Below are 15,079 nucleotides of genomic sequence, written 5' to 3' on the forward strand. Positions count from 1 at the left end.
CAAATAGTACATTAGTATTTACAAATATAAGAACAATGACTTATGAAATAAATATTTTCTGTGTATTAAATGTTTACTTTTATAACACAACTACGTAATTTTTATCAAAGTTAATAATATTGTCATGTTTATCTAGCAGTCTGTCATAGCATTGTATACCTACGTAAATTATATCATCACTATCAGTAATAAAACACATAAGATAATAAATTTTTAAATATAAGAAAATATTTTTCTCTTCTCGATTCCATCAAATGAAATTTGCTAGAGAAAATTATTTATCAACATTTAAATATATGTATATGGAGATAGATTCATATGGAGTGCAAACGTATAATTATATTACATAATCTGGTATGGTATATAAAGCTCGGAAGCCACAGCCTAAATTATAGAGAAGCCCGCCGCTGCGCCGTTTGCGTCTTTAACAACAAGGGCCACTAAAGTGTTAAGAGTAAAAAAGTGATTGATACATATTTGGCAACAATGTAACATGTAATGTTTAGAACAACCAGTGTCCCAATGCCATAAGCATATACCGAACATGGCAAATTGGGACACATTGTCATGTTGGGTATATAATAGTGTCCGTTGAACGACTGGTAGGAAAGAATTTATTACACTGTGAAACCATTATAGACCATCTAAGTTCTCGTAGCATGAGGCATTCAGCCCGTGGTATACGGAAATTGATAAAATTAAAAAAATATAGACATATAAAACTTAAGGTTTTTTATTTTTATGTGTTTAAATTACATGCAGTCGAAAGATAAACAAAAAAAAAACAAGTATAAAATGCATATTCCATTGCATTTTCAAATCAAAAGATCGAAAGAAATTGCAATTGGGAGTAAAGCAATTCTAAAATATTACTTAGTCAATATTGTGAAAAGTAGCTAATTAAATTTACCTACGTCTAAATACAGATTGTCGAAATAAAAAAAAAATAGTAATAAACTGTGTAAATAAAGGTATAATTTTATTACATAACTATTACTAGCTTATTAAATAAAACTCTGTATTTTAATAAAAAATTCATGAAAAAAGTAACATCATTTACTTAATGCCAATAATTTATGTAAGAGTATATCTTTTTTGTTAATATCGGTGGTTTTTTAAAAAATTCTTTAATAAATACCTACCTAAAATTTCAACTACCTATACATATTTTATAAATAAAGAAAATTCACAAAATTTAAATACTAATAAATGGTCTTAACACGCATTATGACTAGGTCAATGAACTCAGAATAAAATTTTTGTAAGTTAAATTTTTAGTTATAACTTTTCAGTAAACCTCCATCGATATCGCAAATTGCTCATCAACTTAAATTGTCCCTACAGCATTTTTTATTAAATATTAGTGTTATTTCAGAAAAAAACATGTTCTATATATCTCTATAATTTATATATGAAGCAAATTTAATCACAACTGATAGAACCGTTATTACGTATTTTTAAGTATTGGTGGAATTGGCAGATAAACCCATCTGATAGAAAGTGGACTTTAAAAAATAATTATACTGTGCTGGTGATGCTTTTGCTTTACTACTCATAAAAAGTAAGGCAAAAATCACCATAGTTAAATTTAGAAAACATGATATTTTTTAGCAAAAAAAGTTATCGTTCATTCATTATTCCAAAAAGTATTTAATGTCACTATTATACTATACTGCTGCTTCAGGAGTGACAGATAAAACGGTATTTATTACTTAATTTGTCCCCTAAATGGAAAACAAATTTATCGAAAGATACGTTAACGCAACTGTGTATTTATATATCGGATATTTTTTATCTTATATTACCTTATAGAAGAACGAGATAAAACATCCGGCGTCTTGTTCTTAGGCGTCTGTAGATTCATTTACCACTTTTTTAAAGGGGTTGGTATCACAATTTGGATGTCTAATTATCCTATAGTACAATATTATTTTATCATTACAATATATGAAGCAAAATGTATGTACAAAGATCCTTTTAATTTTCCATGCACGTCTACGATATAAATATGATGTAATTGTCAACGGAAAATTTAAATAATATCGTAGCGATAAAATCGTATTGTGCCATGCAACGATAAAACAATTATGACTGTTACTTTTTAGGAACGCTACTGAATTTTCTTTCTTTTATTAAATTAGATAACAGTACAAACAAACAACAGTCTATATTTATTTAAGTGGATGTCTCTTTGGAAATAAATGAGCAAATTCCTTGCAAGCTTTGTCTATATTATCGTATTGATATTTAAAACCGTATTCTAAAACTCTTTTTGGTACGACGTGTTGTCCTTTAGTCATGATCATTGCTCTCTCAGGATTTAACAAGAAATCTAATATTTTCTCGGGAACAGGAACAACGGCTGGCCGCTTTAGCGCTTTGGCAAAAGACTGAAAAAAAAAACTCAATGTTTTAAGTCTGAACTTGTACAAAAAAATTTACTTACTTTTTATGAACAATTAAAGCCGGAAGTCGTAATACTACAATTTATCTCGATTGTAGCTTAAAGGCGGGAGTCGTAGAAATGCGATTTATCTCGACTGTAGCTTAACCAATTAATTGTGATTGAGTATACTTATAATGAAGAAGTGGTACAATCGCCATATTACGGGGGGAAAGGGATTGTTAGTGATGGAGACTGAGAATCCCATTCCTAGCAATATACCCAACCAGGTCGACCTCCTCGCGGTTCCCCCTGGAAACTATCATGGTTAATTCCTGATGAATTCATCATGATGGGCTAACTGGCCTGTTTTCATTCTCATCTATCACCGTTCACTGGTGCTCCGCTAGCGTATCCCGTTAGCGCAGACGGGGTTACCATTTCATTTTCACCCATCAAAAAAAAAAAAAATCGCCATATTACTAGCATACTATCGTCAAGATCTCCCGCCTTTAATATATGTACTGTTTTATATAATACAGAACGAAAAGTTACATATATAACAATTATAATTAAATATAATACTTAATATTATGGAAAGTTTTAATAATTTAAAAATTCATCGAAAATATTCGTACAATTAAACTTATACTTGGCTTGAACATAGGCATAGACATGATTTTTTTTACTTTTCCTATTTTTTTTAGTTACTGATTTAAACAAAAACTGTTTTAATCACAGACTAACAGTTACTTGATTGTTTGAAAACGTGAAAGTGAGTTTATCTATCCATTATGTAAGCACCTACCACCACTTAAAAAGAGGTTGTAATTTTATTTTGCGTGTAACATATAAAAAAAAAATACAGGCGTGATACGTCGCCGATTCTGAATTCTAATATAATTTTGTTAATTCTTTATTCCTTGATATTTTTTACTCTTGTATTGACGCCATATTCGTCTTTCTTTGCAAAGTAAAAATCTACTTGTTACAAAGCAAAATCTACTTAAACACCCAACTGAATTCAAATATTTGACGACGGCTGACCGTTTCTTTTTTGCAGAGTAAATTCAACTTGTGACACTACATCCATTCAGATAAAAAGTGTTGGAAACAGATTTTAGGTTATAGCCCAAGAATGAAATTAATGTCTATAGACAATTAGACTTAGGTCAAAATAATGATACTATATGATATAATATACTAGCTGACAGCCCCGGCTTCACATGGATGTAGTAATGAATAACATTAATCTTTCTTACTCACTCACTTATTTATAGATATAGAGATTTTGAACTGTTTTTTTTTATTTTCCTTATGAATTTTAAAAATTCTTTTATAAAAACCTATTCTGACAATTACAAACAAAAAAAAAATACACACATACAGAACTAACATGCTGTATGTATGTAATATTCGCTATTGACTTTTAATTATATTATGCATATTGAGTGCGTCGTAGCCTAGTGCCATACCACTCCAACTTAGATCGCAAAGGAATAGTGACTTAGAATGTGACCAACACAAAAACTTTGTCATTTTAAATTTCCGGCGAAGTCACAGCAGTGTGCTCATCCCTTGCCATGTCGGAATCTTATATGCTTGGCGACATATGGGCATGTTGAATATTACATTTTTTACAATAGCAAAACCGATAAATGCCCGAGGCATACTACCACATTAGAGATTATAGAGTATATTTATTTTATGTTAATATTATTTAAATAGATTAACTTACATTTGTAAATTCCTCATTAGTAATAACGTGTGGAGCAACACCATTTAATACTCCTTGAACATTTTCATTCTCTATGGTAAATTGTATAAGGCGTATAAGATCATCTATATGTATCCAAGGTAGATATTGTTTGCCAGAACTGATGCGCCCACCGAAACCAAAGTAGAAAGGTAGAAACATATTTTTGATCATACCACCCCATCGACCTAAAACTGCTCCAGATCTGATGATTACCTAGAAAATACGTGTTTAAAGTTATTGTCATGGTAATCATATTTCCTAGTATGCCAAAAATAATTATAGAAATGGACTAGTAATTGCAATATTGCCAATATCTTTTTTAATGAATGCAGACAGACAGGTGTATGCATGGGACCCATACTAACAATGTTCTGATCCCTATTTCGCCACAACAAAATATATATATTATTTAATAAAAATGGATAGGTAACATTCCCTACACTACCAGAATATTCTGGTAGTGTAGGGAATGTTACCATATATATATATATATATATATATATATATATATATATATATATATATACATTGCCAATCTATATAGTTTATAAAACCTCCAAGTGGAACAATTAAAAATAATGGCATTACTACATTATACTTACTAGTCGGACTGGTGGATCTACATAGGCAGCTTTCTCCCACTCAAGCACAAGTCTTGAGAAGAAATCAATACCAGTAGTAGGGCTGGTCTCATCATATTTATTATATTCAGAAGGTTCATATGCACCAACACCAGTGACCACAACATATACTCTTGGTTTATCTTGACTATTATTTATTGCCTTGGCTAATGCTTGTGTTGTATACACTCGAGAATTCTGTACATTTTGTTTAAATCTAAAAAAAATATGTCTGTGGGTTATTTTAATTTTTACGATAATTTTTTTTTTATCTAAGAAATAACACATATATTAGTAGTTTTATCTATTTCATTATTTGTTTAAGTGTTTCAATTCACTTTGATCATGAAAATTGTTACAAATCATTTATAGGTTGAATTTGTCATGTAGACTTTCACAGTAATATATTATTTTGTTTAATTTGTATCAGACTAACCCTGGAGTCCAGGATTTTGTAAAGTCCATAAACTGCTGTCCAGCACAGTTGACTACAGCACAAGTGCTTTTTGGCAAACCTGCTACTTCTAATGTAGACCAAGATATGTTGCTGATACCAGGCATCCGAGCTATGTTCGTTACATCATATCCTTTTGTTAACAGTAGTTCACCTAAGTTTCTACCAATAAAACCTGTACCTCCTCCTAAAAATAATTACACTTGCTTCAGGAAATTTGATAAATCAAAATATGAAGTTTTTTTTTTATTTTATGGTAGAACTGTCACTTAACAACAAATTTCTTGTACAACATCTGTTTAAAACTTTAAATCAATAACTTACAAACATTCTTAAAATTATTCATAGTTCATGTTGGTCAGTGAGTACTTTGTTTTTATAACTATACTGATAAAAGTAACTATATAAATAAATAAAATATATTAGTTGTATATACTTCATCATACAATTATTACATGATGAAAAGATATATATTCAATAATTATTACTAAAATGTAGATAAAAACATACCAATAATCACTTTTCTAGCTGCCATTGTGATATTTAGTTATATAACTTCAGAGGAATTTTTATTCAGGAATATAGAATTACATTAAATTATTTATGGCAGATAATGTATTTATGAAATAATAATATACGTGTATAATAAAAGAAAAATAAATGAAAATAGTGTTGATTTTAAACCCGGTTTAATATTGTTTGTTTTGTTTTCTGAGATTTTCTCATCACTCAGTCAATCGTCAGTCAACGCAATCAAAGATTGTCTGACAGTAGGGGTTGACTATGTTTATATTTATGCCAAAATAAGATATGAACTTATATACCTTTTTATATCGATATTTAGTTAGTGATATTTTTGTTGAGTATCCAATTGACGATACCTTAGCAAGTTATACAAAATTTTTAAAAATACTCGATGTATATGTTAATTATTCGACTGATATATAGATATATTCCAAAGATATCATTTATTAATAAAGTAGTACTGTACTACCCCACTAGACTTTTTTCTTAAATTGCAACAACAAAAATAAAAAATAAGGCAAATAATTATAATAAATGGTCGCTCGAAAAAAGGGCGGGAAACGTAAAATTTGGCTGTCGAGTTTTTCTGAATTATTTATTTATTTATATTATAATATCGATCAGATAAGTTACAAATGGCATTTATATTAGTTTAAATTTGTATATATTAGTTTTGTGTAATAATAGCTGTAAACTAGGTAAGTTTCTGTATATATTTCTTTTTAATATATGGACCCCCCGGATGATCCCGGGGGTACGGTCCCCGAGGTCGCTCTTCATGTAATTATTAGTAATAATGAGGATTCTATGGACACAGATTGCTCTGTTAATATTTCTGATAATTCTGGAACAAAACGAAAACGTAAATCAGTAGCCGGCAATGTTTGTAGGCATTGCAATAAAAAACGTAGGAGGAATCGAGGAGGTGAAAACAGTAAGAATAAATTTTCATGTGAATGTACTCAATTCAACGAGGAAAAGCAGCAACAATCTTCTAACAATAATTTAATAAATAATCAGGAGAATGACTCATCTCGTCCACATAACTTTATTAGTAGAGTTTATTATAAACCTCATGATTCTGCTCCATTCACCGTTCACATACAAAAAGTTTTATCATCCCCGGATGATAATTCTACACTTCACCCAATAGCCTTTGGACGTTTCCTTCAGAAAAATCCTTTCAAAAATGTAATTGATGGTAGTCTGAAAAAGATAGGGCGAAATAGATTATCATTAGCTTTCTCTAATTATACAGATGCTAATTCTTTTATAAATAGTGTGGATTTAAAATCTCATAATTATAAAGCCTTTATACCAGCATTCAATTTAACAAGGATGGGAATAATAAGGGGCATCCCAACTGCCTGGTCTGATGAGGAAATTATAGAAAATGTTTCAGTTCCATTAGGTTGTGGCAAAATTTTGAAAGTTAGGCGTTTAAAGAGAAAATCTCTTGTTAACGGTAAATCTGAATTTGTAATGACTGAATCTGTTGTTATAACTTTTGATGGTCAAGTGTTACCTAAGCGAGTTTTCATTTGTTATAATTCATTGCCTGTTGATTTGTACATATACCCTACCATTCAGTGTTATAATTGCTGTAGGTATGGCCATATTAAAAATCAATGTAGATCTGTTCCACGTTGTTACAAGTGTGGTCAGGGCCACTCTGGAGAATCCTGTTCTGTCCAAGAAGATGATTTTTACTGTTGTTTATGCCAAGGTGCTCACCAGGCAAACAGCAAAAAATGTCCAGAATTTTCAAGGCAAAAGGCAATTAAAGAAACAATGGCTAAAAGTTGCATCTCCTATGCTGAAGCAAGCAAATTGCATGCTCCTTCTATTAAATCATATGCTGACACTCTAAGATCTAATTCAGTCATTGTAAATAGTACAGTAAACTCAAACCAGGATGGAATTCATAATGTAATTTCTCCTCATTCTAATAAATCTTTTAAAAAAACCGTCATAGAAAAAATTCGTCGTCCTCCAAAACCCTCCTATGGGTTTGATCGTAGTGAATATATTACTTTAACAAAAGACTACAATCCTCCTGCTCCTGCAGATGGATGTGGTTATAAACAGCAAGATGAATCTAAACAATCTATTTCTGAAATAGTAACAGCTCTTTTAAATTTATTAACACAATTTAATATCATTCCACCGTCCAACGTTGCTTCTCTTTCAAATGCATTCATTAATATTTTAAATAATAAAAAGAACGGACAACCAAGCCAAAGTTCTGCAGTGGAACTGCCGTAGTGCAGTTAGTAAAAAAACAGATTTAATCTATTTAATAAACATGTACAAACCTTTGTTTGACATGTTTATTAAATAGATATAATAGATAATAGAATGAGTCCTCAGATATGGGTGATTTGAATATCCTAAATTGTCTTCTCTATGACCATTCTGTTCTTTTCAATTCCCTCCTTTCCCTCCGTATTCCCTTTCCTACATCAGTTCCAGTATTATTGTTTCTTGATAATTTAGAAGTATATTATTTGATTTCCTCTTTTATTCTTATCAATAATAGTAAGTTGCAAATTTTCTTATTTTATGTACTTTACATATATATGTATATTTTTAATGTTAAATATATTGTAATATCTATTTAGGTATCTGTCCTTTTCCTTGTATTATTCACTATTCAACTTTCCTGATCCTTATCCTAATCTCCGTCGTCCAAAACTCCTTTACTAAAATGCTGTTTCCCAAACTTAGTTTTTGGCGGATGCACTTTGTGCCGTGCCATAAGATAGAAAGAAAAAGAAAAATGGTCGCTCTGTAAGAATATACCCTGCTTTGGAAAATAAAGGTTCAGAGGATACTGATGGTTTTTTAAAAAGGTAAAAATTTTACTTCTACTTTTAATCACAATTTCTTTTCATTATCAATACACCAAACTATTATAGGTAAATATTTTTAATAAAACCTGTTGTACTGCAATATCTGATCCAACAGTCACTTTTGCTCGAAATGGTTATTTTAATAATACATTAAAATTTTTACTACCTATAAAAAACCAAATATTTAACTTTCAATCTATTGAGTGGAATGTAATACAATTGTATTTTATTGAAAATTTTAATAAGATAAAAATGTGAACGAATTTAATTAACTAACAATGAAAGTTTCAGTTTTTTTAGTTAATAATAAAATGATAATTTTTTCTTGTTTCAGTCTAGATATTAAAAAAAATGAAATTTATGTAGGTTGCATTAACGTATAACTGAAATTGAGAGGGATAAGATGAGGTAATAAGTTTCTATTCGATTAGCACTTATAAATAAGTAGATATGCAATAGGTAAGTTTCGGTGTAAGAATTTTAAACTTTTCAATGCAATGTCAAAATTAGATTAATCAAAATTCAGTCAGTCAAACGTCATTTGAAGTAATAGAATAATGATTCTAATTAATTCCTTTTTACTGGTATTCACCCTGACCTTAGGATAGGGTATCACCACAGATATATTTGTGGATATCAACAAATTTTGTTAAAAAATGAAAACAAAACGTGTTAAAGTATTATTAAATATTATTTTATTTTTTCGTTTTTTTTTTTTATTTTTGGTTGTCGTCAATTGTGTCTGTATGTGACCTATTATTAAGTATTAGTAGTATAGTAGTACATTAAATAAAATTAGCTATTATTAATTGGAATACGGAAATTTGTTTATTAATTATTTAGTAGTCAAAAATTAAATTTGTAATTACTAATTATTCGAATAACAAAATCATTCGGATTTGCGCATCGTTAGTTCAAATCCCTAAATAGCTTGTCTCGCTTTTTTGTTTCTGTCATCGACAGCTGTTTAAAGGAATGATTGACTGATGGATTTACGGATGTAATGATTAATGATTTATTACACAGTATCAATGCTTGATACTTAACTCTTTCCTAATTTACTTCCTATTTATTTAGAATATTTTTTTGTCTGAGAAGAGAAATGAGAGTAAATTATAAAGTAATATTATTTCCAAATTAAATTGCTACCCACAAAATAATTAAGTTTTTAGCACAAACTACATAGCATTTACTTTATATTGTTTGATTTTTAAATGTTGTAAATTTTACCTTCGTTATTGACTTTATATAAATTGTTTTCTATAATGACTATTCCTTTATATGTGGAAAGTGGTGTGGCCTATGTATGGAATTCTAATGGTAAATTTATTTGTATTTTAAGCTTAGTAAGGATGAGCATCGCAATTAGATTTTTGTCTGTATCTATGTAACGCGGGATCTTTACAAATTTTAGAAATTAATTTTTCTTATTTAATGGATTCTCTGTTAGTCTCATCCCACTATTTGTCACTTTTACTTAACAATTTGGAACAATGTGGAACAAAATCATAAATTATTATATGATAATAATATTCTATTTTATTATTTTTATATTTCCAACAATTTGAAAGTTTGTTTTTCCAATAGATAAAGAAATAAACAAATATCCTTGGTCAATTATCTGACTAATGATATGTTTATATTTTAGACTGGTACACACTTCGCACGGAATATCGAATATGTGGTGCACTAATCGGAACAGTACCTGCATATCCACGGCAAAATGAATTTTCAGGTATTTACTTTTGTATCACCTTAATTAAACAATCAAAATACCTAATCATTACATTTTTACCTAACTAAAAACATTAATATGTACAGTAACATACTTATAAATATATTTGAATACATCTTTTGTAAATGTATTAATAAAAATATCTTTATTGAACCTGCAACTATTGAAAGGTGACACTACAGTTACCTACCTTATTAGATACCTTTCTAATTATTAGATATTATAATTATTTCTAATAATTAGAAAACTAAAGATGTTTTCTTTCCTTTTTAGTGATGTGTTTTAAATTTTGTAAATCAATTATATTATTTTTTGGTTAAATAAAATTAAAATCCAATTGTGATCACAACAATTAATGTATCTGTTCATCTTATGAGGGATTATAGTAATGAACACATTATATTGTTTTTCTTTTTTATTTTCTTAAAATAATACAATGCACCTGGGTTGGCTGCTTTCAATTAACTTAAACCTAGGATTGCCTGATGGCTCCACATGTAAAAAAAAAAACTTTTTATAATTTTATACAGGCAACTATATATTACAATCTTATCAAAAAGCATTATGAGTTTATGAAATTAACCAAAATGATTATGTAATTTCACTTGGAAACCCTAGATTGCCGTTAATGAAAACAGTCAACCAATAAAACACACCTAATTTTATTATATTATAGATCTGTAGAATTCTGCACAAGATCATAAGTTAATAAGAAAATTTTATTATTATATATAACTTACTCTATACTGACAATTTTTTTTTCTAGGACTGCCAATGGCTTTGATGTCTGAAGAAACAGCATTATTAGTGGATAAAGGGATTTGTGAATTGTTTGAACTACCAACAATTACTGATAAACTGACCCAGCAGGAAGTTGAAGAAATTAAATCTGAGGAGCAGAGGTACATTTAAAAATATTTTATTTAACATGAATTCTAATGATACATCAAGCAGTTGACAAATGATGAAATGTAGCCCCACTGTGCAATATAATTGCCTACTGCTAATTTGTTATTAGTCACTACGTTTGATGGACCTTAATGGATGGTTATCTTAATGGTGAATTTTAGTAGAGTGCATCAAACATGATAAAAGTATAATTATTCTTTATTATTCAAGAGAATAAGAATATTTTTTTATCCAAGTAAACTCAATTACAAGCATTTTGAATAGCCATTTTGGAAAGATGATTAATCAAATCCATCATAAAAAACTCCACTATCCATTTGGAATATAATACAACTGAGAACTAGCAATAAATTCAACTATTACATTTTTTAACAAAAGTTGATTTACTATTATAGGTTTGTGTCAATACAGACTAGAAAATCGCAATAAAGTTATTTGAATTATTAGTTAAATCGAGTCTACTAGTTTGGCTTTTATTAGATAGGTATTTTACCATGTGTATCAGAATCTTGTGAGATATTCAAACATCATTAATAATAGTTTGAAGTTTGTGCATTTTGGTACCCATCTCTGATATTATAAATATTGGCTCATTAATTTCTACTATTTTTTATAAAAATTAGAATAGCAGAGAAGAAAGCGGAAACTATTGTTTATAGATATATAACTAAAACTAACATAAATTTGATAACTGTTTTTATAATAAATATTATAAAAACAGCCACCAAATTTAATATATATTTTTAATTGTTAGTTTATTATTTATCTAATCTAATACTGATGAAATATATATATACATATATATAAATGTTATTTGCAGAGTGTTTCAAGAACAAATGAAGGAATTGAAGAAAAGAAAAGTGGAACAAATGTCACAAAAAATTGATATTATAATAGCAGGAAAAAGGCAGAAATTATTATCAAAAGGAATTACTGGTTAGTTTATTATTTTTTAATACTACTTATAATATTACATTTCCTGTGAGAGTGTTGCCCTCTGGTGTCAAAAGTTTCTAGATCATCTTTGTTAGTATTGCTGATGTAACTAACATTATGTGTTTACCTATACTTGTGTGTTTATGTCAATAAATCATCATTGTTTTGACAGATGCCAATTTAGACAAGAATTTATTATTACAAGAAGAAATAAACAAATTACAGCCCTTGCCTCCTGCACAACTTTTGGTACATTTACCTACGGAACACTATATAGATATAGGTTTGTAAACTGATTTTTCTATCTTATTTTATTTTCATAATATGATGAGCATACTAGTTTATATATTTTTAGAATTCTGTATCTCAAAAGGGATACCGGAATGTTTATAGGATCACTTTGTTGTCTGTCTGTATGTTTCTCAGGGACGCACGGAGGTATAAAGCTGAAATTAATATTAAATACTTAAATCTTCATTGCCTTGAAATTGAAAAGACCAAACATCTAATTCAACAAAATCGAAAGATTTGGCCATTTATAGCATATATATAGTTTTTTATTTGCAAAGGGAATCGAAACCTATGAGGTACTTTCTGTTGATCTAAAATCATGAAATTTGGTAACAATCAATGTCATACAGCACAGTATAAAATCTGAAAACCTTATATTTGTAGAAAGTAAAGTATAATATAGTAAAAATGGAAAGAAAATACTTTTTCAAAATTTTCCTTAAAATTTAATTTGTATAGAAACTTGGGTGTATGAGTTGGATTCACACTTAATTGGTTATTTATATACCCATATGTATAATAGATATATTTATTATATAAATATATCATATATTGTTAATTTCACAGAAAAGAAGCATGTTGGAGTAGATATTTTAAAACCTAGTATACTAGAAAATTTTGGTGCAACTAGATATGCAATTTTCAAAGATTTATGGGAAAGAGGACATCACATTACTAGTGGGTCGAAATTTAGCTCAGATTTCCTTGTATATCCAGGTAAGCATTAGATTAAAATTTATGATTGTCAATTAACATGTGCTACAACTATCTATTAGTTACTAGTTGTATCTCGGGGCTTCACTAGTGTTAGTTAATATATAAAGTATCCTATGTGTTAAGCTAGGATATAACCACACCAAACCAGAGGGAAACTTTGTATATAGATACTTCTGTCCTATTTATGTTTTTGCTGTGAAATAGTCGTTTGCGTGGCAGTGTTTCAGTTTGAAGGATGAGATATGGCAATAGAATTACAGGATTCAGACACATAACATCTTAGTCCTCAGAAATGGTAACACATGAAAGATACTATAGGCGACATAGTATACTCTATTATGTCCTTGGTACTGTGAGCCATCAGCTTGCCATTCTAAGTTGCATAAATAAAAGAAGTTACCCATGTACATTCAATCCATTCATCCGTTCCATAGTTTTTGCATAAATGAGTAACAAACATGCATCTATTCATTATTAAAGACTTTCACATTTATTATTATTATTTTGTATTAATAGGATTATAATATAACAATAACTCCTTAATTTTAAATGCTCTTGGAATGCTGTACCATATATATAATATTGTTCAATGAATGAATAGATGGATACTTAATGCTAACTAGTATCTTTTGCATAAATATAGTGATTCACTTGTCGCTCGCGGTGATAAAATCGGGGCGAACCTTTTTAATCCCCTACGTGAGCTATTCTCAGAGGGCTAAGAAGACCTGTACAAAACATACTCGTACGTACATGTACTTACAGATGGCAATGCAATTATAAAAATGAGACAAAAAATAGACTATTGTGCATGTGTTTTGTAAATGTGTGCATATGACATGTCTAAAATTCATATAAATTAAAGTTGCAAAATTAAGAAAGATTCATATATTATAATATTGATTATAATTTTTATTCATTTAATTCATGTACATTTAGAACTTTATTTGCATTAAATTAGATATTTTTTTACTAATTCTTTTACAAAATAGGTTTGATGGTTCTATATTGCATTTAAAAAGAAAAATGTTTACAGCGTAATTACTATATATGTATATGAAAAACTTGCAGTTTTGTTTTCCTAATTTTATTGTCATATATCACTCCTAGTCCTAAAAACAACATACTTAACTATAACCAAATACATTAATTTAAAATTTGTTACACAAAATGATATACAAAATTGAAAAATAAGAATTTATTTTGTTCAAACTCCTGCCAAATCAGCTTCGAGCTTATATTGTGTAGATGGAAGTTTTACTTTTCACTCCTGCTCTAATATATGTTATTTATGTTTTATCTCTTACATTGTCAATCAAGTTTATATTTTATAACCTGAGTTATGTTGTAATATGGCTTTTTTGTTCATTTTTTAGTTAAAATTAAGTTATTAAATATTATTACAGGAGATCCTGTGAAGTTTCATGCTATGTATATGGTGAGATGTTTGTGCGATCAAACCACGTCGTTTTGCCCTTTAAGTCTCGTCGCCTATGGAAGATTATCAGTGGCTGTAAATAAGATAGCTATTTTAGCCTCTCGTAACAGTTATGGTAAAGTAGATTACCAAACGTTACAATGGCATGATAGCATACATAGATAAAATAAATATTTAATATTAGCATAGATATTTTATTCAGAAGAGAATATACAATTCCCATATTAGCCTACCTGGTGTTCCTAGGTAAAATTTGGAGTGACTCGGCAACAAAAAAAAATATATATTAACGGGGGCTGCGCTTGTTACATCAAAGAACCAAGGTCGAATTTGATGCAGCCCTATATTCTACCGCTTCTTTTGTCCCGCCGGCGCCATTATAGATCTTGGCGCTGGTCAGGCGCTCTTTCCCCATAAGTCGGTTCTAAGAATACCGTAGAATAGAAACAATTTAAAACTT

At 29.0% G+C, this 15,079-nt stretch overlaps 2 protein-coding genes across 2 annotated transcripts; one reads left to right on the forward strand and one right to left on the reverse strand.

Moving 5' to 3' along the window:
- Positions 1-2,152: 2,152 nt before the first annotated feature.
- On the reverse strand, positions 2,153-5,993 carry LOC113516404 (epimerase family protein SDR39U1). Its single transcript, XM_026900821.3, has 5 exons — positions 5,727-5,993; positions 5,199-5,403; positions 4,745-4,979; positions 4,122-4,355; positions 2,153-2,390 (listed from the first exon to the last, which is right to left on the reverse strand). The coding sequence occupies exons 1-5, from the start codon at positions 5,749-5,751 to the stop codon at positions 2,172-2,174; spliced, it is 918 nt and encodes a 305-aa protein (XP_026756622.2). The 5' UTR covers positions 5,752-5,993; the 3' UTR covers positions 2,153-2,171.
- A 3,607-nt stretch (positions 5,994-9,600) lies between these two features.
- LOC113521360 (tRNA-splicing endonuclease subunit Sen34) lies at positions 9,601-14,802 on the forward strand. Its single transcript, XM_026906883.3, has 7 exons — positions 9,601-9,913; positions 10,242-10,328; positions 11,095-11,230; positions 12,058-12,173; positions 12,346-12,456; positions 13,032-13,181; positions 14,588-14,802. The coding sequence occupies exons 1-7, from the start codon at positions 9,859-9,861 to the stop codon at positions 14,782-14,784; spliced, it is 852 nt and encodes a 283-aa protein (XP_026762684.2). The 5' UTR covers positions 9,601-9,858; the 3' UTR covers positions 14,785-14,802.
- The last annotated feature ends 277 nt before the right edge of the window (positions 14,803-15,079 follow it).

The sequence above is a fragment of the Galleria mellonella genome, unplaced genomic scaffold, assembly GCF_026898425.1.
Source record: "Galleria mellonella isolate WM207_F2 unplaced genomic scaffold, CSIRO_AGI_GalMel_v1 utg55, whole genome shotgun sequence".
Lineage (NCBI taxonomy): Eukaryota > Metazoa > Arthropoda > Insecta > Lepidoptera > Pyralidae > Galleria > Galleria mellonella.